Here is a 22,295-nt window from a genome sequence, read left to right on the forward strand (position 1 = left end):
GAAGAAATTTCTCACTATAAACTTGTCTTCTAAAGGAGAACTCTAAAAATGCTTCAGTTACAGAAAATAAACTATGCTTTTGTACCTGCATTATTTTCCTGATTGAAAACTGATTTATGGGAATTTGTTTTTAAATACATTATCTCTTTTTGTTAGTTATTAACTCTTTCCTTTCTTCAGAAGCCTTATCAAAAAGATTACTCCTTTTAGTGGAGAGGTTTGACAAAATGAAGATTAGAGCAATTTCAGACAGTTTTCTTTCAGTTAGAAGTCAATGCTGACATGCTGCTACTTGGACAGGTGTTTGGTTGGAGTACTGTGTGTGATATTTTGGAGACTGAGATATTTGGCTATGTCATGCCTCTGGGATTATTTAAAACAGTAGAAAGAAACTGTCAAGAATCTGAAGATACCAAAGTATTTTGAATGTTTAAATGCCAAGTGGATTTCTGAATCATATTTCTTTTTTGATAGATAATTATGTATGCTGTAGACAGGATTTATAATCATTATTATGCTGCTATGACTGGGCGGATGCAGTTTACTAATCCTGATCCCAGATCTGGTGATGGTTCGTTGGATATCCTGAATTTGAAGTCAGCAGACACTGGCACATACCAGTGCAAAGTGAAGAAGGCTCCTGGAGTTCAAAGCCAAAAAATACAGTTGACTGTACTTGGTAAGATAATGGTTTTTGTGAATTTTCAGTGACACTTTTTATGTGTTTATTCCATCCTGTATTTGATATATAAAATGAAAACTTCTGTCAGGCAAAGTTGTACTGAATCTATGATGATGCATTCAATATTGAGACTTTGCGAGGGGTGGACATAATTTGTTCTCGGGGATGAAGGGAATAATATTCAGAATAATGAGCATTTAAAAAAATTGTGTGTGGCTTGTATTTCGTAGAAAATCTTCCCATGCATAGAAATGGTTTGTGGCACAGGCTTTGTCTTTAGCAAAATGGACTGACCTACTAGAACACAACTAGTAAGCATTTTTATTGTGACTATTATTAATTAAATAATACTTTGTTTACTAGTAAAGCCAGCAAGAACTAAATGTTCCATTGAAGGATCACAGGAGATTGGAAAAGATGTTATCTTGAAATGTGCATCACAAGAAGGATCCCCACTTTTGTCTTATGACTGGAGAAGAGTATCTGGCACACAGGAACTTCCTGCCACATCCATGCTGAGTACTATCAAACTTTATTTATTATTCTGAAATACTTTAAAGATTGCATTTGTATTTTTGGCTTACGTTGCCTTGCGAACACCTCATGCTTAATTTTAGTATAGAGCAGTCAAGATAAGTGTCACTTCTACCCTCTCACTGGATAATAAAACTGACTTTGAAACAAGTGTGTTTTTTTCTTTTTTTTTTTAAATTCATAAGTGGAAATGTTTCAAGCTTTAAGTTGAGATTCTTACCATTAGGCTGCAGCATCATGCTCATCTGTGCATGAGTGTTGTGAGTTCTCTTTGTTGGTGATGTTGGCTGCTTTTGTGCTCAGGTGGACAGTGGGGAAGAGTGTAGACCAGTGGTTAGAGCTGCCTTCAGGGAAACAGAGATAAAAAGCTTGAATTTTATTAGATATTGAACTGAGATCTTCACTTTCTGATCAAGTGACAGAACTTCTTCCTTAAAAAGGGGTACAAGTCTTTAGAAGAAAGGCTGTCCAGTGTAAAGGAGAAGAGAAGGCTTACCTCTTCTTAAAAGAGCTGACATGCAGGAAAGAGTTATACATTATGAATTTTGACTGGTGGATCCTAAATTATTATAGTGGTGGTATTGGATTTTTATTGTGAGAACTTACTTGTAGAAGGTTAATTTGTGAGCTTTGGCTTTGAAAGTTATTCCAGAATATTTTTTTGGAAAAGTACTGCTCAGTACCAGTTCTTTTTCATCTTTGTAGTTATGAAAACCTTAAACCTTGAGATGGTGAGTTTTCCTTGCAGATAAAGCAGTTTAAAAATCTGCTTACAAATAGACATGTTTTAACTCAGGTAGTGCAGGACGTACAGGACAAATTGGTATCATGTGTCTAAAAGTAGCCAAAGTGAATGTCTAGGGGAGAGGGAGTTAAGAACTTGTGTGGTTCTTCCTCATAGGGGTCTCACATCCTCCCTTAACTTATGCCTCAGGAAATTCAGATGTGGTTTCAGTTTAACTGATTTAAAACAAACAAAACCTGACTTCTGTGAACTTCTTCAGTCTCCCTTAAACTTTTGTTGTCTGTTAGAATCTGTAATGTCTTAGAACACAGATCTCTCAAAATTGGCTACATATGAAGAACCTTGTGCTGTTCTTCATTTTGATCTTGCCTCTTGGTAGTGCTGTTTGATATCTCTTATTTATTGTTTTGACAGTGAACAGTTGATCACTAATGTCCTTCTCTGTACCACTCAAGATCTTAAGCTTCTGTTGTTATTCCCCTTCTTTCTCCACTTCCCAAATTTGTCTCATGGTAACAAATAAATCAATTGACAGTATCAGTGCTGGACAAGAATGACTGAGGAAGTATGCAAAAGTGGCATGTAACTCGATAAAACGATGTTTGCTTTGGGCTTGTGAATATAGGTTTGGGGACGCTGAACCTGTTCTCAAGAATCTAGATACTACCTCCTCAAGAATCTAGATACTACCTAACTTCTTTTTCAGCAGGAAGAGCTAAGTCTCTTGCAGTGATGATGGCAAATCTGTTAGCAATTAAAGCATGCAAACCATTTGAAGTTCATATAGTAGAATCTGATAAAGGTAGCTATCAATGGCTTTAGAAGCCCTGGGGAAATACTCTTTTTCTTTTCAATGGTTCATGTATCCTACTCTGTCAGCATAGCTAGACTTAATTGGTCACACATTGGAGTGCAGTGTTTAGAACTACCTCATGTTGAACATGGGTTCTGCAGGCATCTGAGCTGGTTGTGTAGAATTGGTTTAGACAGAGTAGAGAAGGAGGTACTTCTGCGATGCAGTTAATATTTTGTATTTTAGAATTCTGTGTTAGGATGAGGGGATTTGCCACTTTAAGCAAAGTGGCAAATTCCTTTCTGTTGACAGAGCAATTAGTCTGTAGGCTTAATATTAAAGTCAAATGCTGAGGAATAAATTTCTAACAAGGTAAAAGGCTTTTACAAATGATAGTGTTTTGCAGTGTGATAGACTTTTGTTTTTATTTGGGTATTTTTAATACAGCATTTTTTTAGTTAAGATCTCGTTTATGTGCTAGATTAATAATTCTGTAGTACTGGATATGGAATTAAACTTTGGAAAATGGTAAACCTTTACCTTTTGTTGTTTGTAGATAAAAATACAGGGGAACTTCTCTTGAAAAATGCTTCTCAAGACTATTCTGGTACATACAATTGTGTTGCTGCAAACAGAGTTGGCACGGATGAATGTTCTGTTGAGCTGAATGTCACCCCTCGTAAGTGTTTGCTGTGTAATGGTCACATAGTGTTTTGTGTATTAAAACTGAATAATCTTGCTTCTCTAAACTCCTAAAAGGTTAAAAAAACCCAATCCTGTTGTGTAACTGATGGTTGCCACTTCAAGTCTTTACTTCCCAAAATGCTGCTTTTTATGCAGAAAGCTGTAACTCTTACTATTGTTTTAAATGCATGTGATGGAAGCATACGCTCTGATTCAGTGATTCAGTTAACCTGGATCATGTAGAAACATACTGTTTTTAATGTTGAGAGAAAAGAAGTTGGTTGTATAAATTCAACACTTAACAAACAGTATTGTTATTTATCTATTCTAGCTATAAATACAGCTGGTATAATTGCTGGAGCTATTATAGGAACTCTGCTGGGTCTTTCTATACTGGCGTTTCTTGTCTTCTGTTGCTGTAAGAAACATAGAGAGAAGAAATATGAGAAAGAAGTACATCATGATATCAGGTAACAACATATCTCTAATTTCTGAGCAGTATTATTTGAAGATTAACTTTTAAATGTGTATTTCTGCAAGTAAGAGACTTAGTTGAGATTTCTGTCTTAATCTGGAAAGCTTATTAACATACAACTTGTCAGAACTTTTCGTTTTGAATATGGTGTAGATAGTCATGTCTAATTTCAGTAAAGATTTTAAAGGCAATGAATACTTGAATTTTTTTTAACTTAAAGTAATATGTGAGCCTCTTTTGGCTACAGTGTCAGAACAGAAAGAAACAAACTGAAAATTTGTTTTGTAAACTCCCACATAGTAACAGTGACTGAATTCTTGTTCTGCAACTGGTTTTTTGTTTATTTCAGAGAAGATGTTCCACCTCCAAAAAGTCGCAGTTCAACAGCCCGCAGCTACATAGGCAGCAATCGTTCTTCTCTGGGTTCAATGTCTCCCTCAAATATGGAAGGATATACCAAAACTCCGTATAGCCAAGTCCCCAGTGAAGACTTTGAACGTACTCCTGGTCAAAACCCGACCTTTGCACCTTCAAAGGTAGCTGCACCTAATTTAAGTAGAATGGGAGCTGTTCCTGTGATGATTCCAGCACAAAGCAAAGATGGGTCCATAGTATAAAATATTATTAATTTAAATGCTGTTTTTTAAGTGTGCATTGTAAGTATTAGAGAAAACTACTGTGTTCCATCCCTCATTAAACCAATGGCATGCAATTTTCCTTGAAGAAAATTAACAAGTTAGTTTGAAAAGCCACCAATTCTTTCTTTTAATTTTAAACTTATTAGTATATGACAGTTGAACTATTTGCTAAAAGCATTGAAGTTCCTAAATAAATATCGGACACTGAAGGTATTTGGACCTCTGGTAGGTTGCTGAAGAGACGCTGTCAGCTGATGTGCAGTTCTGAATATGTAACAGCGAGACACAAATGAGAAGTAACAAAAGCATTTCATATGTAGACCATGAAGTTTCTCAGAGTTCCTGAAACTTTATCCTCAATTTTGGAATAACAAATATTTTAACTTGGCCACTGTCTGATGTAGTTGCAGGGGGCTGAAATACTGAGGATGACCTTGAATTCTGTTCAAACTCTGAGTACTTATGCAGTTCTTTAACCTGGTAATGTTTGTTTGGAGCACTTTTTGAGCTCTTATTTTGATTGGTTCAATTAATGAATCCGTTCTGAATTTAAAATTTCAGTGAGCGGAAATGTGACAGGAGACCTTGCAAGCTCTTTGAAACATGAATTTTTCTGTAATCAATAGTTATAGTCATGTCAGATAACTTATGTTATCTGATGCATGAGGTCCTGTGAGGTTGTTGGTAGTGGTATCTAAGCTTTAAAAACTATAGATCAACTGTTACTGTCACAGTAAGAATGAATATGTATCTCTATACAGGTCTTAAGTTAGTTGTACCTTGCATTTTCCAAAGCCTGTTTAGATTCTAAGGCAGTGCCCTTTTTTCCAAACCGATTATCTAGAAGCTCCATGGGGTTTTAATGAAAGCTGTTAAGTAACTGGTATTTGATATCTGTCCTCTTGCTCTAACATCACTTTGGAAACATCTTTTCCTATATACAGGTTAAGCAGTAGTTAGCCTTTACTTAAGATGCTAATATCTTTCTGTATGAATTTGCAAGTTTAAAGCTCATTCTCCTTGCTTCTTCAACAGCCCTAAATATTCTTATTAACAGACATTTAGACTTTTAAGAGCAAGAGTTTCATGCAACCAGAATCTGAGAGGAGATAGTTATCCAGAATTGTTGATACAAATCTCATGTTTGAAGATTAAAAACCCTTCTTCCCATTTGTGCAAACTTAAAGTATTACAGGAGAAACAGAACAATTCCTTATCTTACTTTCACACATACTTAAGGACTTTTGATAGCTTCTGATGGCTGATATTATATACCTGTGGAAGCTGGATTTAAAGCTTAGTGCAGTTTGAATCTTTGTGGATTTTTTTTCTTCCTTCCTATTTTCTACTTTCTTTCCTCATCCTGTGCTGGGGGTCAGGAGGGGGAGTCCCTTCAGCTTGTTCTAGCTATAGATGTTAAACTGCAAGGTATTTTGGAAAACTCTAAAGGCATATAGTATGTGGCAATGATGTTGATGAAGGAAATACCCAAATAGCCTGTTGAAAGATATTAGGATTATTTGTATGTAGCAACAGTGTGAGAGAAAACATTTCCCCAAACTTCTAGGTTTAGTGTCTGCTGTTTTGTAGCTGCTTATAGATCTGTGATAAATTCTTTGGCTTACTACTAAATGTTTGTCCTATCTGTAGTTAGGTGCACGATTTCTGGCTGGCACTATTACTGTAAAGAACATACCCTTCATGCTGAATTTAGAAACTTGAATGGCTATTAAGTATTCTAGACTTAGTTTTACACATTTGGGACTTTTTTAGATTGTAAACTGATACTGTTAGAGATCAGGTTTTTTTATCTTTCATGTGTGCCTTTTCAATAAACTTTGCCTGATTGTAACTTCAGTTTTTATGAAAATTTCTGGTGCCTAAATTTACTGTTTGAACAGGTGCTTAGATGATGGTACAGTTCTTAAAACGTGACACTGTGATCTGATTTCTTGATTCTTATGTACTATTTATACCTCTTCATGCCTATTTTTGGATGTGACTTCAGTGGCTCTCTCTGTATTGTTCTGTATTTCAAAATGTCAGTTACTCCTTCAATTGATAATTATGAAGTGTTTTATATTCCTGAAAACTGTTCAGTTGTTGTACCAGCGAGGTGGATGATTGAGTTGTGTGGTAAATAATAGGTTTAGTAACTGTGCCAAACATATGCTTATGAAGAACAATAGATGAGGAGACATCTTCTTGCATCCAATTATTGTGATAGAAGAGACTTCCAAGATTTTAATCATACATTGATTGTTTACCTTGAAACTAAGGCCTTCCTTAATTAAAAGGGTGTAGTTGTTATAAATGCAAGTTGAGTACAAAACTAAACTGAATCACAGACAGAGAGATAGCTATAAACCTAAGCAACCAGGCAACAAACCTACTGAATTTGGTTCTTAGCCATCTGTGGACATAGGTGAGATTAGATATGGGTTTTGGTTCTTGTTTGTTTGCTTTTGGGTTTGGTTTTGGTTCTTGTTTGTTTTGTTTTTTTTTCTTTTTTTGTTTGGCCTGAGACCCTGTTCTTTCAGTCAGGTAAGCCCTAGGACACTCGAACAGAAACTTATCTCACTAAAGCATACAGAGCAGAGTTTACACATGCTTAATGCTCTGTCAGCTTGTACAAAATAATAAATGGACAGAACAGAAGGACAGCATGATGTGCCCTCAGAGCCTAGCTGTTAGGCTTAGCAGCCTTGACAGTGTCTGTCTATTTATGTAATTGCATGGAAAATAAAAGAAATAGAATCTGACATAGTCCTTAACTGAAATAAAGAACCTCTGACTTGGGGTAAGCTTTGCCTCAAGTTGGTATCATCATGCCTTTTTGAATGGATGCAACACTACTATGAAAACGTAATACTGCTATTATAAATTATTTCTTTAGTCAATAGATTGTTCACTTACACTGGATTATGATTCTCAAAAGCAGCTACTATAGTTTAGCAATGATTTCTAGCTGTGTAGGAGACGAACTGGTTAAACACGTGAGGTGTCCGATCTTACAGATAACTCTGCTAACAGAACTCTTCTAGGATGTAATGGCAGCTGATATACCAGTTAGAAGGTGGCATTTTTAATGTCTCATTTTATTAAAAAAGGGGGGGGGGGCTGGTACCATTATGTAAATACTCTAAGTGAACTCAAGAAACCTCTAGTTAATGTTATGACTGTAAACTTGCCTGTTGAGGACTACTATATATAGAAGAAAAACCTCAATTTTAGCATGGTGTGAATAAAGTGTTAGACTTGTAATATTGTAGAGGTTATGTAACACTTGTCCATACATTACAAGCATTTTCATAAACTTTCTGAAATGGATATTTAAAGATATTTGTGTGAAACTTCGTTATCTAAAAATGAATACTTCTTCCAAAACTATGTAGTGCACAGAAATGCCTTGTTGGACAGGTAAAACATGACTTTTGAAAGAAATGTACAATACATACATCTTCAACAACTGATAGTCGCATTCATGTTAGATGTATGCTTCCTGCTTAATAGTACAAGTAAGACTTCTTAATTGCAAGTTTTTCTGTAATGCTGAATATTGTATATTACTGGTTTCCATGATAGGCTTTTGGTTTTGTTCTTAACAGTGTATATTCTGGATCACTTTAGATCTTTGTTCCAGTCTAAAGATATACTATTTGTGTCACTTACACCTTGTTTTATACACTTGATAGGTGCTTTATGGGACCCTTTGGTTATTGGTCCTCTAGCATTGAGTCACAGCTCAATTGAAATTGGAGCAATAATATTTCCTGGAATCCAAAATGTTACGATATTATGTTACGCTTCTCATGCACAAAGCATGGACTTGCATATTGATATGAATTTCGGTCTGAGGTTTTATATTCACACTTTTGGGGGAATGGTATTTTAAAATACAAGCATTGTGAGTGAATTTGTAAAAACAAAATCCAAAATTTTAAAATGCTGTAGTTCCACGACAGACTTGTGTACTTTTTGAAATAAAACTGTTGGAGAAAACAGTAGTCTGTCTTTATTTTAAAGCAGCACTTGTGTATGGCTTCAGCTTTCTCTTTATGTAATTGGAAGTGAACTAATAAATATGGCTGTGTATACCATGCTGGCATTAATAATTTTATTTCTTGCCTTTTCCCCCCATTAATGTCTAAGGGAAGTAAAACTTTAGATATTTTAAAACATGCACTTATTTGTGGTTTCCAGTTGTAGATACACAGATGTAGTGATCAATTTTAAAAACATACCAGAGCGATCTCAGCAGTTATTCTGAAACATAAGGCTGCAAAGGAACTTTGGATTAAATTTCATCCCTCTTTATTTTAGGGAGAACCAAAAATTTCTGAAACTGATAGATTCTTGTCTTTTAGAATTCAAACAAGCAGGTTTAAAGCACTCAAAGCATGTTGATAAAATGCTTGGTTTTATATTGTCAGTTAACATGCATCTCTTTTGATTCAAATGAAGTTGACTTGGGATACTCCCCACTCCTTGGCCTTGCAAACCAACTGATTACTGACCTTGTAATTTTACCTAAGATTAATGCAATTTTTCCAGTGTCATCTTGAGCACGTACTTAGTTTCAGGGAACAAAGTCTGGAATGGGCTGTGTTTTGCATTAATGGCATGTATTATGTTTATATCATTGGTGGCCTAATTAGCTTACATTTATTCATAATATATGCATATCTTCATATGATAATGTGTGCTTGTGCCATGCCAGCTGTTTTCAGTCACTTCTTCGTGTATATCTAAAAAAACCTGTTTGATACATGTGTGCAAAAGCATATGAAGTTAAGTGGAGTACTGGTGGAAAAACCTTTAGGAATTTTTCTATTTCCGTTGTGCTTAAATACAAAAGGAAACCTAATAAAAATGAAGGTTCAGATTTGTCTCTATTTGTAGAGCTCTAAGAAACCTTTCTACACCCTTTTAACGTTAACGTCAAGACTTAAGTTCAAGACTTTGGTCCTTTCCTAAGGTGGCAGTTTTGTCACAGATGGCACTTGAATGCCTCAGCTGCTCCACGTCTTTTATTTGGAGATGAGAGATTGTGAATCAGAGAAGCTGAGTACCTCCAGCTTGTCCGTGGGGAATTCCAACAAAGCAGCTAGCGCTTTCCTGAGTGTCTCCTGAGAGACTATAGGGCACTCATCATGTGGTAGTTCTACAAAACCTTTGTGGTCCTTACATGTGTATTAGACAATGTCTTGGATAAAGTTTCTTAAAAAGTTTGTCTTGCTGTGTTTTTTTTTTTCTGAACATCTTTGTGTACTTTGAGCTTACTATATCAAACTTACTTCTTAGGTGGAGAAGCTTGGGTTCTTTCAAGCTCTATGATAATGCTGGTAAGCAATTAATTGTTAGACTGTTTTAGAAAACAGTTAATGCCAGCGACTTAGCCTTGCTTCCTTGTGTGTAAAATCCTTAAAACAAAACCAAAAGAGTTTGTGAAGAAAATAGCTGATCAAGGAGCAAAAGCAAGAGTAGAGTGAAAAAAGCTATGATGTTGCCTACCTTTCCAAGGCTCAGCTTATTCTAAAATTACCTTTTGCTTGTGGGATGATTGTAGGTGATTGCTCACAGCATGAAGACTTGCATCTTAATATAAAAATAATGTGTGTACTTGAGTTAAGATGATTCTGTTGCTTTTTCAACTTGCTTTAGGCCTTTTGCAGAATGGTACAGGCTCAGCTATCAGGAGAAAAATATGAACCTTTAATTTTATAAAATAACCGCTCTGGCAGAAAACTGGCCTGGAGGATTGCATTGTCCCTGCTTCTGACTTCCATTCAAAGTCAAGTTTCTGAAAATAGGGAACCTTCAAGGATCCTTTGATTTTTTCATGTTGTTGTAAGTCAATGTTAGTGTCACCCTCATAAGTTGGAGTTTTGAAGTCTTCAACTTTCAGCTGTTGAGTACTGGACAGGTTGCTTTGAATATGCAAAGTTAGTAGCGTTTAGCGGCAGCAGCTGCTAGCTGGGTCCTCATATTCAGTGGATCAGCACAGTCATTGATATTTCCTTTTTTTTTTTTTTAAGATAGCATTGACCAGATGAATGACAATTCTGCCATATTATTCAGGAAACATTAGGAAAGTTGTGCAACTCATGTACAGGAACCTTGTACAACGTCAGGATTGCTGGATGGCGGGAGGGGAGCAGCTTTATAAAGAAGTTGAGTGTGTCGGTTACACAACTTGATTATGTAACAATTTTAAAACATGGCAATATTAGAAGAGACATTAACATCTGAAAGCACATCACTTTACCTTCAGTAATCTAATTTTTTCTTTGGGGAAAAACCTCTGGAGGCAGTATGTCCACTGGGAAGCGCAGAAAGCTGTGCAATGCAATGACAGTTGTCCCACTTCTCAGGGCTGTGGTTCTGTGAGCTGCAGGCAGGCAGGACAAAAGTTGAGTGCTGTACCTGGAGGGTATTGGACTCTTTCCCCAGAGTACTTTTCCTAATTGCAAAATGGGGAGAGGAAAGCAGCAAGTCTGATCAGTTTGTGGGGAATTTTGTAGGAGGGACCTGAATTCTGGAAACACAAATGCACTGTCCCAACTTCTTGAAGCCTTTCCCTACTCTGGTTTCCAGCAGCATCTGATGTAGGGGTTTTCAGACAATCTGCAAAACTTTTTTGCATTGAGTGGCTTATATAGCCAGCATATCTTCATTGCTTAAATTGCAGGGTCTTGTACTCTTCCTACCGTGAAGTAATTTCTGTATGTGATGGTTTTTGTTATATTATAGCTAACACTACTGTATAAAGAAACAGGCAGAAATTGTAGACTGAAGTCTTCTGACCACCTCGCACAGGGCAAATGGTGACAGCACAGCTTCTTGGTGCTCTGGGCCCAAACATCTCCGGGGGTGCAGTGATCACTGAGGTTAGGTAGCAACTCATTCAGAATGTGGTATCAAGGAGTAGTAAATCAGATGGTAAAGAGCTATAAAAGTAATTTCATCTACTACCATTAGTATAAGGGCTTCCAGGTATGCCAGTTTTGCAAATTATGTTCTGTGTGAATAGGAAAGAAACTGAGATTTTGTTTCTTGTGGCCAGTTACTACTGTACAAGTGAAGTAACACCTTTTAATGGCTTGCGATTTGGCCTGCTCCGTGATTTGTAAGTGAAAGTACTATCCCATACAGGAATCTGGATCTCCTTATTTCATATCACTTGGTAATATTTTACTTGTGAAACAGCAGTCAGGGTTAGTCAAATTTCACAGAAGTTAAAGCTTGTAGCAGAGCATCCATTCTCGGTGTTTAAGGTCTCTGATTGCAACCAGCAGCAGCACCAGCTCGCAGCATCTTGCTAGTCATCTGAACGGATGGTGTTTCTAAGAAAATACTTGCTGAAGTCAAAACATTGGTGCTGTGCCTTACTTAACTGTAGGAGATCAAGATAAAATTGTTACTTAAGATTTCCATTTACTAATAGAATAGCTCAGGTGGGAGGGATACTGATACCTTTAGACCAGAAATAGAGGCAACTGGTAGTAATACATAAAGCTACTGAATTGTTTGTGACTGCTAAAGAAGATGACAACTCTGGGGCACAGCTGGTGGTTTGTGGAACATGTCAAAAAGCTTATGTTGTGGCTGCTAGCACCGAACTTCTTATCCGGATAAATAAAATGCCCTTCCATGTCACTTCTAATCCTGTAACTGTCAAGAGCAGAAACAGTTCATCTAAGCTGTAAGAGCTGTAAAATAGAAAAGAAAGCTTGCAATTACTTTTAATATATCTTCCCCTGTTTCTTGTTGGTACACAAGAAAAATAACAACTTACTAAAAGGACACAGCTTCAAATGAACTGTTTGGTCTTGCCCTGGTTTTGTCCTTGTATTCTGTAATACAATATGAAGTTGCTTAAGAATTGCAATGTCTTTTTCTCTCACTCCAGACTTGAGTTGTGGTTTGGGTGACCTCTTTATGTAACCTATTTAATTTAATTACCTTGTATCCCTATTTAAGATGAGAAAACTCGCTGTGTTTAAAACACAGAACTTAAAAAAAAATGCCATGGTCTCCCATACCATGCCAGCCCACTTGGAAAAAAACATTTTATGGCTAAATGAGTGCTTTGTATTGAAACAAAGTAATAAATTTTGTGTTTGGGAATACTGAACATCTTGTGGCTGACGGGTGGGCAGCCTGCATCCCTTTCTCTCTGCGGCTAAATGTGACCGTACGGCTCTGCTGATGGTTTGCAGTGACTTGCTAAGAAACATTAGGTTTTCCAACAGAAAGCAAAATAACCTTCTTAGATGCCAGAAAGTTTATTTTCTTATTCCTTACTCAGGAAAATAATTTAGGTAAGAAAAAGGTTATTGTAAGCTGCATCAATTAAGATGTTTTTCTGTGTAAGCTCTGACAAAAAGCTGTAAACTGTACAGAGATCATTAAAGGAAACGTACAGCTGAGGTATGAATGTAGCTTTTGATAGGTTTTAACAGTTGTGGTGAGAAACATTATATTTATATTACCTTTACACACACTATATTGCTAGGCTAGAAGTACATACTTCTACATTCCTTTTCTTTACCAAAAAAAAGTGTAACTGAAGCCTGATTGACTAGTAGGGACCAGAGCTTGGAGTCAGTCATTAAAATGTCTATTTTCTTCTGACTGAAGTTAAGGTCACCAATGATGTTTCTTCATTTACAGCTCATTCAGGAAAAAAAAATCCCTCAGACACATTGTAATTGTATCTGTTTGTTTTCTTTTAGGAGCAAGACAATGAAAATTGTGATTCTTGTACAGATAACACAGTTCTGATCACGCTAGACTTGCATACTTGAAAGGCATTGAAGTTTTAAACATCAATTACATGTTTTTAAAATCAAGGTTATGTTGCTACTTGAAGTATTTTAGGTGTATTATTTAAATATGATATATGCATATGAATGTCATTTTTTTAATAGTGCATGAAGTGGGTGGGCAGGCAGAAATCTCAGACAACCTACTAAAATCCTTTATTCCTAGATGAAGGAGCTGCAAGGAGTGTTAGAGGCTTTATGCTCAACAGTTCTTTTTGTTGCCTGAATTAGTGTAATTTCCCGGCTGCTGGTGTTACCTGGGTAAGCTAGGATTTTAATGAGCACTCTGAGTGGGGTATCCAACTGACAGTGAGAATTGGGTCATTATATTACACATGTGAATTTTATTCTGACAACATCCCATGTCTGTGCCAACCATATTAACTAGTTAACTTGCTGCTGGCTTTATGGTTTGTACATGCGGGGGAAACTGCTGAACATGCAAGGAAGCTTAGGACATCCTTAATGCTCGACACGGCTAACAGAAGCTCACTCACCTGCAATAATACAATAATAACAATATTAAAAGAATCCTAAGGCAAGGGAGTCTGATTAATGAAGTGGAGGATTAAGGTTGATGTCCTGGCTCTGTCATGACTTAGCCATGTGATTTTTTTTTTTTTTAATGTTGACATCTCCTTATTCCTCAGCTTCCGCGTCTGTTAGAATGGAGATAGTTCTGTTGACTTACAGGGACTTTTGGAACTAGAGTTTCCCATCTCACTGTAATTTTTTTTAAAGCTATCCTTGATGAGTCTTTTCAGTCTTCAGCACCTGCCCATCTAGGGCTTATTTTCACTTCTTTCATAATCACAGAAAATTTTCAAATATATGTATTTAAAGATAGTTACCTTGGTCAGAACATCTGTGGTTGTCTGTGTCTCCTGCTGTTTGCTGGTTTTTAATTCTGTCCTGACAAGTCACTCTTCCAGTCCTTCTAGTGCTACCTGGGTATTTCAAGGTGTAGTAAAAACAATAGTAGGGCAGATTTCACTAGGCAGCTTCATGAGGGTGAAGGATCCCCCAAAGCCCATTTCCAATGCAAGGGGAAATGTGTTTCCTCTGGAGGCTTTGTCGGAGATCCCAGCTTGGATGCCTGCTTGGCATCCCCTCAGAAGGAGGCCGCTTCTTTCTCCTTCCACTCAGCAGCATGTAGGAGAGAGTATTCACCTGGGCTGGTGTCCCTCGTCACTCAGCTGGGTCACTTGACACTCCCTCACCACCCTTTGCCCTGCTGCTCACTTACTAGTGTGTTGGAAAGTATTCTCAGGATAAGGTAGTTCATCCTACTTATTTTGCAAATAGAGAATCAAGATGTGTTGAGTATTTCTTTTCATCGTTACTGATATTGGAGGTATGTAGCTGTGTATACTTACGCTGCCGGGCTGAGATACATAAAGAGAGATGTAAAGCTCCTTCTTGTCGTCATTGCATTGGCCCTGTCAGCAGCAAATTACTCTGAGTTTGGCTTTTTATACAACTTTCCTCTGCCTCCAGCTTCCCACTTACATGAGTGGCTGGCCTTCCTCTTTCTATGACATGCTGCCTTTTTATTTCTGATTGCGGGATTTATTTCACCACTGAAGCAGGATGGATTTTTAGACAGTTTTTCCCTTTTCTGAGTATAGTATGTTGCTATTTAACACACTTTGTGGAGGGTCATTCCTTTTACTGATCTTTTCTATCATAGTTTTTGTTCCTAACCAGTTTCACTCCTTTGTCTCTGGTTTAGGCATTAGGCACTGTACACTAAGTACACCATCTATTGTATTTTAGGCTGGCCCCTGTTTTCCAGCTTAAACGTAATAAGGTTATGATTGCAAGTACCCGGGCAGACAGCAGTTTCTCATTAATTGATATTTTTCCTTGCAAGATCCAAAAGAGTTGCTACATCTTGTTTATAAGTTACAGCACTGGTGGGTGGATTTTTTTTTTTTTCCTTTATCACAGCTGCATGAATAACCTCTGTCTGCATGCTAGGGTTCACTTGCCAGACTGCATTTTTCTTTACTTTTTTTTTTTTTTGGTAGGGATTTACTTAGATGAGAAGGAAAGAAGAAGAAAATCAAGAGTGAAAGTATCAGGACAGTGCAGGCAAAGAACAGATTATGTTGTATTTGTTCCCTTTTGCCTTTTGAGCTCATTTAAGCATCTGATTTTTAAAAACCTTTGCTTTTCCAAACAACAGGGGGATCAAAAGCTCTCATCCCATCCCAGCTAGTCTCTGTGTGCCATATAGCAGATTTTTTTCTTCATAAGCAGGGAATGTTAATTGTCTCTTGACTCATTCACGAAAGGGAGCAAACAGGACGTGCTTGATGGAGAGCCGTCGTTACGTGAGCCTCGCACGCCTGCCTTATCCCTAAGAATAGCTAGATTTATAGATTTTTTGGCATGTAAGAGCTCTGTTTCTTCAGGCTTTTCCAATGGAGTGGGATAGGATGAACTGTGTGGGGAGCAGCTTAATCTTTATTTAGAAAGCATACGTTTACTAATTATTAACTAGTTATCTGTTTGAGAGCTATTAATGCAAGAGGTCGGAAATAGGAATGTTGTGTTAGCTGTGGTGCAAAGACAGGAATACAGACAGAAAGGACACTTCTCACCTTAGTGTTCATTCCAAATCAATATGCCTCTTACAGAATACCAGTTAATTTGATCAAATACAATTTCAGGCTGATAATAGGGTTCTTATTCCTGTGATACTAGAGCTGAGGATGGATGTATTAGGTTAGGGTGGAAAATAAGTTCCAGGAGGAAAAAAAAATATGCTGAAAAAATCTTCCAAAATGGAGAAAATGTTAGATAAATGATCCTGAAAATGCACTTTTACACTGTTACATTCCTTAGAAGAATGAGTATATAAACAATAGCCAGAATGAAGTTGTAAAACAAATTCTCATGCTAGATAATAGCTTTAAATAGAAAGAAGGCAAATGTGGTGACTTAATGCCAAACAGTACTTGGTACCGATTTGAGTTATGCTTCCAAGCAAGGTTTTGTGAAGGTACTCACATTATTTTTACTGTCACATGCAACTGGAAGATTTTATTTGATGTGTAATTCTAATTGCAATGTGACGGTTTGCAAGGAAGAAAGTGAGATGTTACAGGGGTAGCCTGAGTCAGTTTTTTTTAATTACTGGTCTTACAGAGAAACTATTGTGGCATTGAGGCATGTTTTAAAAATCTGTGAGGACTAGTATAATAATACAAAAACCTGTAAGAGTAGAGTAAGAAAATGAGATAAAGTAAAAGCAATATATCCATATATGCTTGTGGATTATTAATTAGGAAGAGTTGTTTTCTGTTAGAATATCGTGTTTGGAAAATTAATATTGGTGCCTGTCAGCAGAGTTTGAGTACAGGTAGCATATAGAAGAGGCAGTTTTGCAGCATGGAGTGGCAGCTAAAATGCTCAGTTATGTTTTTTCTTACAGTGTCAGTCTTGGAATATTAAGTCAAAGAATACAGAGCTATTAAAGAACTGTAACTGGAACAAAGATTTATTTTTTACTATCTTTGTGCAAAAAAGTATATCCCCAGAAAAAGTCAACAAAAATAGTCAAGGAACTAGAACTGACTTCTGAGGAAACGGTGAAACAACCAAGTATGCAGATTGGGATGAGTCGCTGGATTAGCAGTAAACAACAAAAATGTGTGGTTCTTTGATAATTTAAGTTACTGGTATGAAACTGGGGAGACGGCCATCTAAGCAGACTTTGACAGATACTTTAAAAATTGATGGCAGTAGATATGCACTAGGAAATCCACAAGGATTTTAAATAACCTAGGTGAAGATACTGAAAATTTGCTATTAAGTTAAGCTTACAGTCATTTAAAGTCTACTGATAAATGGAGTCAATTTGCTACACCACTGCACTGGTTTTCTGCGACACACTGGTATAAACTCTCATCTGAATGACCGTAACTTGGGTGATGATCGGAATCGTGCGTTTAATTACTGTCTATTACAGCATCTAGCCTCTTGTTAATATAGATTAATGATATTCTTTCTTTTTATAGTATGACATCGCACACAAGATTGGTGACATAACAGTGGTATAGACATGAAGAAACGGGCATCATTTTTTGCATGACTTTCAAGTGTGGTGAAACTGAAGTACATTATGAAATGAAGTGCTGGTTTTTTACTTGATCTCACTTTAGATTCAAGATTGTTAAGTAGGCTGTATTCGGTTTTGTAAGTACCAAGTTTTTTCTTTTATGTATTTTTAATGCAAAGTTTACAAAGTGACTACCAACATTTTTCTTGCTAGTTCTGTATTTTGAAAAGTGTGCACAATCACTCCTCTTTGCCCCACCACCATGGAGACTCAAAAGCTCGTGAGGTTAACAAAATCAACTCAGGTAGTAGAAAATGTAGCCTAAAGCAGTGGGGCGTTGAAAGAGATTGTAATCTGGAATAGTTTTGTTTTTTCCTAGCTCTCTGGTCTGCTGATTTGATAGGAAGTGTATCATCTATTCAATGCTGTAGTGATACCAATGAGGTCTTACAACCTGTGTGTGAAATGCGCTGTATTTTAAGATTGTATATATTTTATAACACTTAATAAAATGTACTTGAACATTACAGTTAACACATGCTTCAGCATAATCTGTTAATGCAGGTGTTGTGGTAATTTATGTCTGTACACTGCCTCATTCCTTTGGCTCCCCAACTTACCCTGCAGGAGACCAGAGGGAAGAAGAGCGTGCTTTTTAAACCAGGCTAGTTATGGGGTCCTTGTTCCCTCCTGCGACATGGAGACTTTGGGTATGATTTCATAATGAAAATATTAATCTACCTAACCATGTAAGGATGAGACTACTGTAGACTGATCCCATGGAGGGGAGCTTAGTAATTAATTTTTGGAGCCTAGTACCCTGCTGGTACTCGGGCATTTTTGATAACTCGTTATCTGTCACAGTCCGCATAAGTCAGAGCACACTGAACGACACCCCAGCATTTAGGAAGTAGCAGTGAGCATATGCAAACTTAAACCTGTCTTTGATCAACTACATCTTTCTGTGCTCTTGAGAAATACTGGGTGTATGTGCACGTGCTGGTTTTTTACTATTGTAAATATGTAGATACTAATTTAAACCTTAATCCAGAGATATCTGTTATGCTGTGGTCTGAAGGAAACCATATAATTCATTGGTGAAACTGGTGGTTATAATGCTGAAAAAACATGTTACTTACTGAATTATTTTTACTTCTGTTTTGGAGAGGAGTGCAGCTAATTCTAGAATAAACTCAGATGCTTTTGACCAAAAGATCCATGTAATCCATTTTGTCACTGCACATGAAAAAAACAAATAAAACCATCTAAGAAAATAGTAATGTCTTCTTGAAAAAAATGAAAGAGAGGAGGGTTTCTAAATGTCACAGGTTTAAGTAGCCAATTTTAAAAAAAATCATTCCAAATCTAAGTTCAATATTATAATTACAAAAAATATACTTTGCCTTTAAGAAGCACTTGTTTTTATGCCAAAACATTACATTCCTCATTCTCTCCTTTGACTCCATGCTGCCTCAACTTGTCTGTGAGTGAATCTGGCAAGTAATTAATCAGGGTAAAATTCCATTGGGATCAGTATCAAAGTTGCCTGGTCAAGAAGCAGCAACTGCCTGTTTAGCGTGTGTTCTGTAAGGATTTATAGATATAACTTACCTTTTTTGCTACGGTGTGCTCCATATAAGGTGAATAAGTGTCTTTTTTTCCCCTGTAATGACCGCCATCATCTAAGTGCTTAATTGCTGGTGTTTTAGGAAAGGAGGAGAAAGGTAGGAATTACTGTGCAAGCTTATAGTTTTGCTTAAAAACTGAGTTTTGTAAAAGAACTCTTTTTTTGCAGAAAAATCTGCAAAACTTAATGCACCAAAGTATGTTCTTGAAGGAATAAGTGAAATTAACTATTTTTTGTACTCAAATTCCTACCTAAATTAACTTTTAATGTGCATATATTTTGAGTAAAGAAGTAGTATGTAACAAATGCTGTCATTGAAGTTAAATGTGTGTCCATTTTGCAAAGAAATTTGCATTTAGTTTTTCTTCAGGAAACTAGTAACTGCACAACTACTTTGTCATCTGTCTAGTGAGTTGCTTGGCTAATCCACATGTTCTTATCAGATGTCCAGATACCAATACTGAGTCTTTTGAAAGGTACTGTGTGTTGGGTATTTAGTCCAGAAGTCTACCCCAGTGAGGTCTCCAAGTAAGTGTTGTCAACTTTACATTGCTGTGGCGTAAGAAGGGTACAAGTTTGAAAGCTTGTCTGATGCCACACAAAGTCTGAACATTGAGTCTGAGTCTCAGTCTGCTTTCTGCCACCTTTCTCGGGCTTGGAATATACAACAATGAAGCCTAGAGGTCATGCCTGTGTAGATTATCGTGACCAGGTGGTGTTCAGGACTGATTGTAGATGTCAGCAGGCATTTTTACTTTGTTATAGATGAATTTTCAACCGTTTATCCTTTGTATCTAATACTCAGAATAGCTTGGTCATGCATGGTCAGCGGGTGGAAAACACCCTGGCTCTTGTGCCAACACTATTAAATGAGAAGAAGTGGTGCGTTTCACATACCTTAACTTCTTGCCAGGGCTTGCTTTTCACAGGAAAGTTCAAGCAGGTGCTCGTTTGGTAACTGTGCTCTTGTCCACACCCAAAAATATCTCATCTGATGTTTTATATGCAAGCTAACTGGCCTAGACCTGGAGAGTCAGACAAAGCCTAAATGTCACCTATACTCGGTGGCCTGCATCTTTGCCACAAAACAGATAAACTAACTTGCAGTGCTTTCCCACCATCCCTCCATAATATGTTGTTCTATCAAATGGGAATTGTTAGATCGAGTTGATACTTTACGCCATTTAGTTCAGACCACTTCAGTTTCATTTCTCCAAAAGCCATTATAATTACAGACATCTGAAGAGTAGCACTGTGCTCATCCATTCTCACGTTTACTGGCATCTTCTTTGTGGTTACCAAGCCTTGCAGTCATGTAGACCTTTAGGTTTGATGTAGGCTTTGGAAAATGTATGTTGCAAGCTGCTACCGAGGTTGGTTATGTGGGTTCAGACTGCCTTGGTGGTGTCTTGTACGCTGCCTAGGGTTTAGGGTGAGCCAGATAGTTCACCAGATGAACTTTCCCATGGTCTAGGGGCTGCTTGGGATTCAAACTTTGCTCTACAGGCAATATGGCTGCAACAGGCGCAGAAATGGGAAAATCTATGCCAGTGCAAGGCAACTTCACATTGCTACATCTGTATCCATGCCTGAATTTATATCATTGTAAGTATTTGCATAAAATTAAGAAACCTGAAACCGTGACTCTAGCATATGCATTTTGAATGACAGAGTTCAGCACGCTACAGAAAGAATTGGCCCAGCCTGTCTGGCTCTGGGCTTTTCTCTCCTGGCCTTGGGCTACCTCTTATCTTGTCAGCATAAGCATTGGTGCAGCTGCCATGAGCCACATCAGAGACACGATATTTAAAATTACTTACATATGGTGTAGTGTAGTTTTAACTCAGGTATGTTCATCATTTCAGTTCAGCAGGCGGCTGCACCAATATTTGTGCTGACAACAGGGGAAGGAGGCAGTGTGAAAGTGGAAACGAGGATCAAAGTACAAGAAAAAGGCGGACAACTGCTTTCAGCAGCAGTGCTAAAAGGGCTCAAGGCACTTGAGTGCCCTGCTCTGAGCAGGGGGTTGGACTAGGCAAACTCCAGAGGTGCTTTCCAACTTCAGCTCTTCTGTCATCCTGTGAAAAAGATGCATGTACCCAAATTCTCTCTGCATCAAAAAAGTTGATCCTCAGCTGCCATGTAAAGTTGAAGGTGCTGGAAGGCTGCAGACAGCTCAGCTTTTGACACTGATGTTTCCATGCACCTCTAGCCTCCTATCCTGCTGAGAAACCCTTTAGTCTAAATAGGATGCACAGCTTGCGTTGTATTGCACGTGCATCCCGTTGGCTACCACACGTATGAACCTTTACGAGTGTCCATAGGTATCCAGAGCATGTTCCCAGGGCATCCCACTCCAGTCAGTGTTGGGATAAAGCATGCTGGCAGCAGTTGCCACTTTTCTTTTAATACTTAAAGGAGATGGTAGTTGATAATGCTGATGTTGTCCTTAACTATGAGCTTGCAAAAATGTATGCACTTACTTTATGTGACTCTGAAGTAATTCCGAGTCTCTCCCTAAGGCATCTTGTGAAACATCCACGTGGGCAAATCACCTTTGGCTTCAGTGGCCATGCAGTTGGATCACTGGCACTGCAGTTCTCTTTGCAGGCTCCAGGTCTCTTTCTCTCTCCAGGTCTTCCAAAATATAGATGGATCAAATACAAATGAAGAGGAATAGCTTACTTCAGTCTCAACTCCAGTAACGTGGAAGGTAAAGAGGGAAACCATTACTTAAAAGGAAACCTCAGCATCTTTCACCACAATTTGATGCCATGTTCAAAGATTGTTTGCTGAAATCGTCATACCCAAGGCCCAGCTTACTGGATTTGAACATGACTGTTAACATGACGTAGCTATGACTTTAGTGTGGTTCATTCCAGTTCATTTGTATTCCTCATATGACTTTCACTGTTTACAGGAAAATGTGATTCCCTGAGAATTTCAAGTAGTTTATTTTGAATTGTTTGCTTATATAATATAATGCAAGCTGCATTAACGTTCAAGAAGCAGCTAGACGTGAGCAGGAGCCTGAGCTGATACTGAATATGCAAAAATGTTTACAATGCACTGTATGTACTGTGTTATTGGTAAGTAAATCCCCAGTTACAAAGTAAATGGCATTAATTACAATTATCACAACATAAGCCATGAAAGTTTTGTTTGACAGAAAAATAATAGCGGAATTACTGCTTTCTGGATTAACACTGGGTCATGCTGCATT

General features: G+C 37.5%; 1 protein-coding gene across 2 annotated transcripts in view; it reads left to right on the forward strand.

Moving 5' to 3' along the window:
* Positions 1-18,658, forward strand: part of CXADR (CXADR Ig-like cell adhesion molecule) — a 37,451-nt gene extending 18,793 nt beyond the window's left edge. Inside the window, exons 3-8 of one of the 2 annotated variants that reach the window (XM_072844553.1) lie at positions 475-679; positions 1,046-1,201; positions 3,311-3,433; positions 3,770-3,908; positions 4,263-4,449; positions 17,405-18,658. In XM_072844553.1, coding sequence (XP_072700654.1) covers positions 475-679; positions 1,046-1,201; positions 3,311-3,433; positions 3,770-3,908; positions 4,263-4,449; positions 17,405-17,446 — 852 coding nt within the window. In that variant the 3' untranslated portion in view covers positions 17,447-18,658. Of the gene's footprint in view, positions 1-474; positions 680-1,045; positions 1,202-3,310; positions 3,434-3,769; positions 3,909-4,262; positions 7,882-17,404 lie in introns of those variants that run through there. The other variant, XM_072844545.1, reaches the window with a different exon arrangement.
* The last annotated feature ends 3,637 nt before the right edge of the window (positions 18,659-22,295 follow it).

This window comes from Ciconia boyciana, chromosome 1 (assembly GCF_034638445.1).
Source record: "Ciconia boyciana chromosome 1, ASM3463844v1, whole genome shotgun sequence".
Classification (NCBI taxonomy): domain Eukaryota; kingdom Metazoa; phylum Chordata; class Aves; order Ciconiiformes; family Ciconiidae; genus Ciconia; species Ciconia boyciana.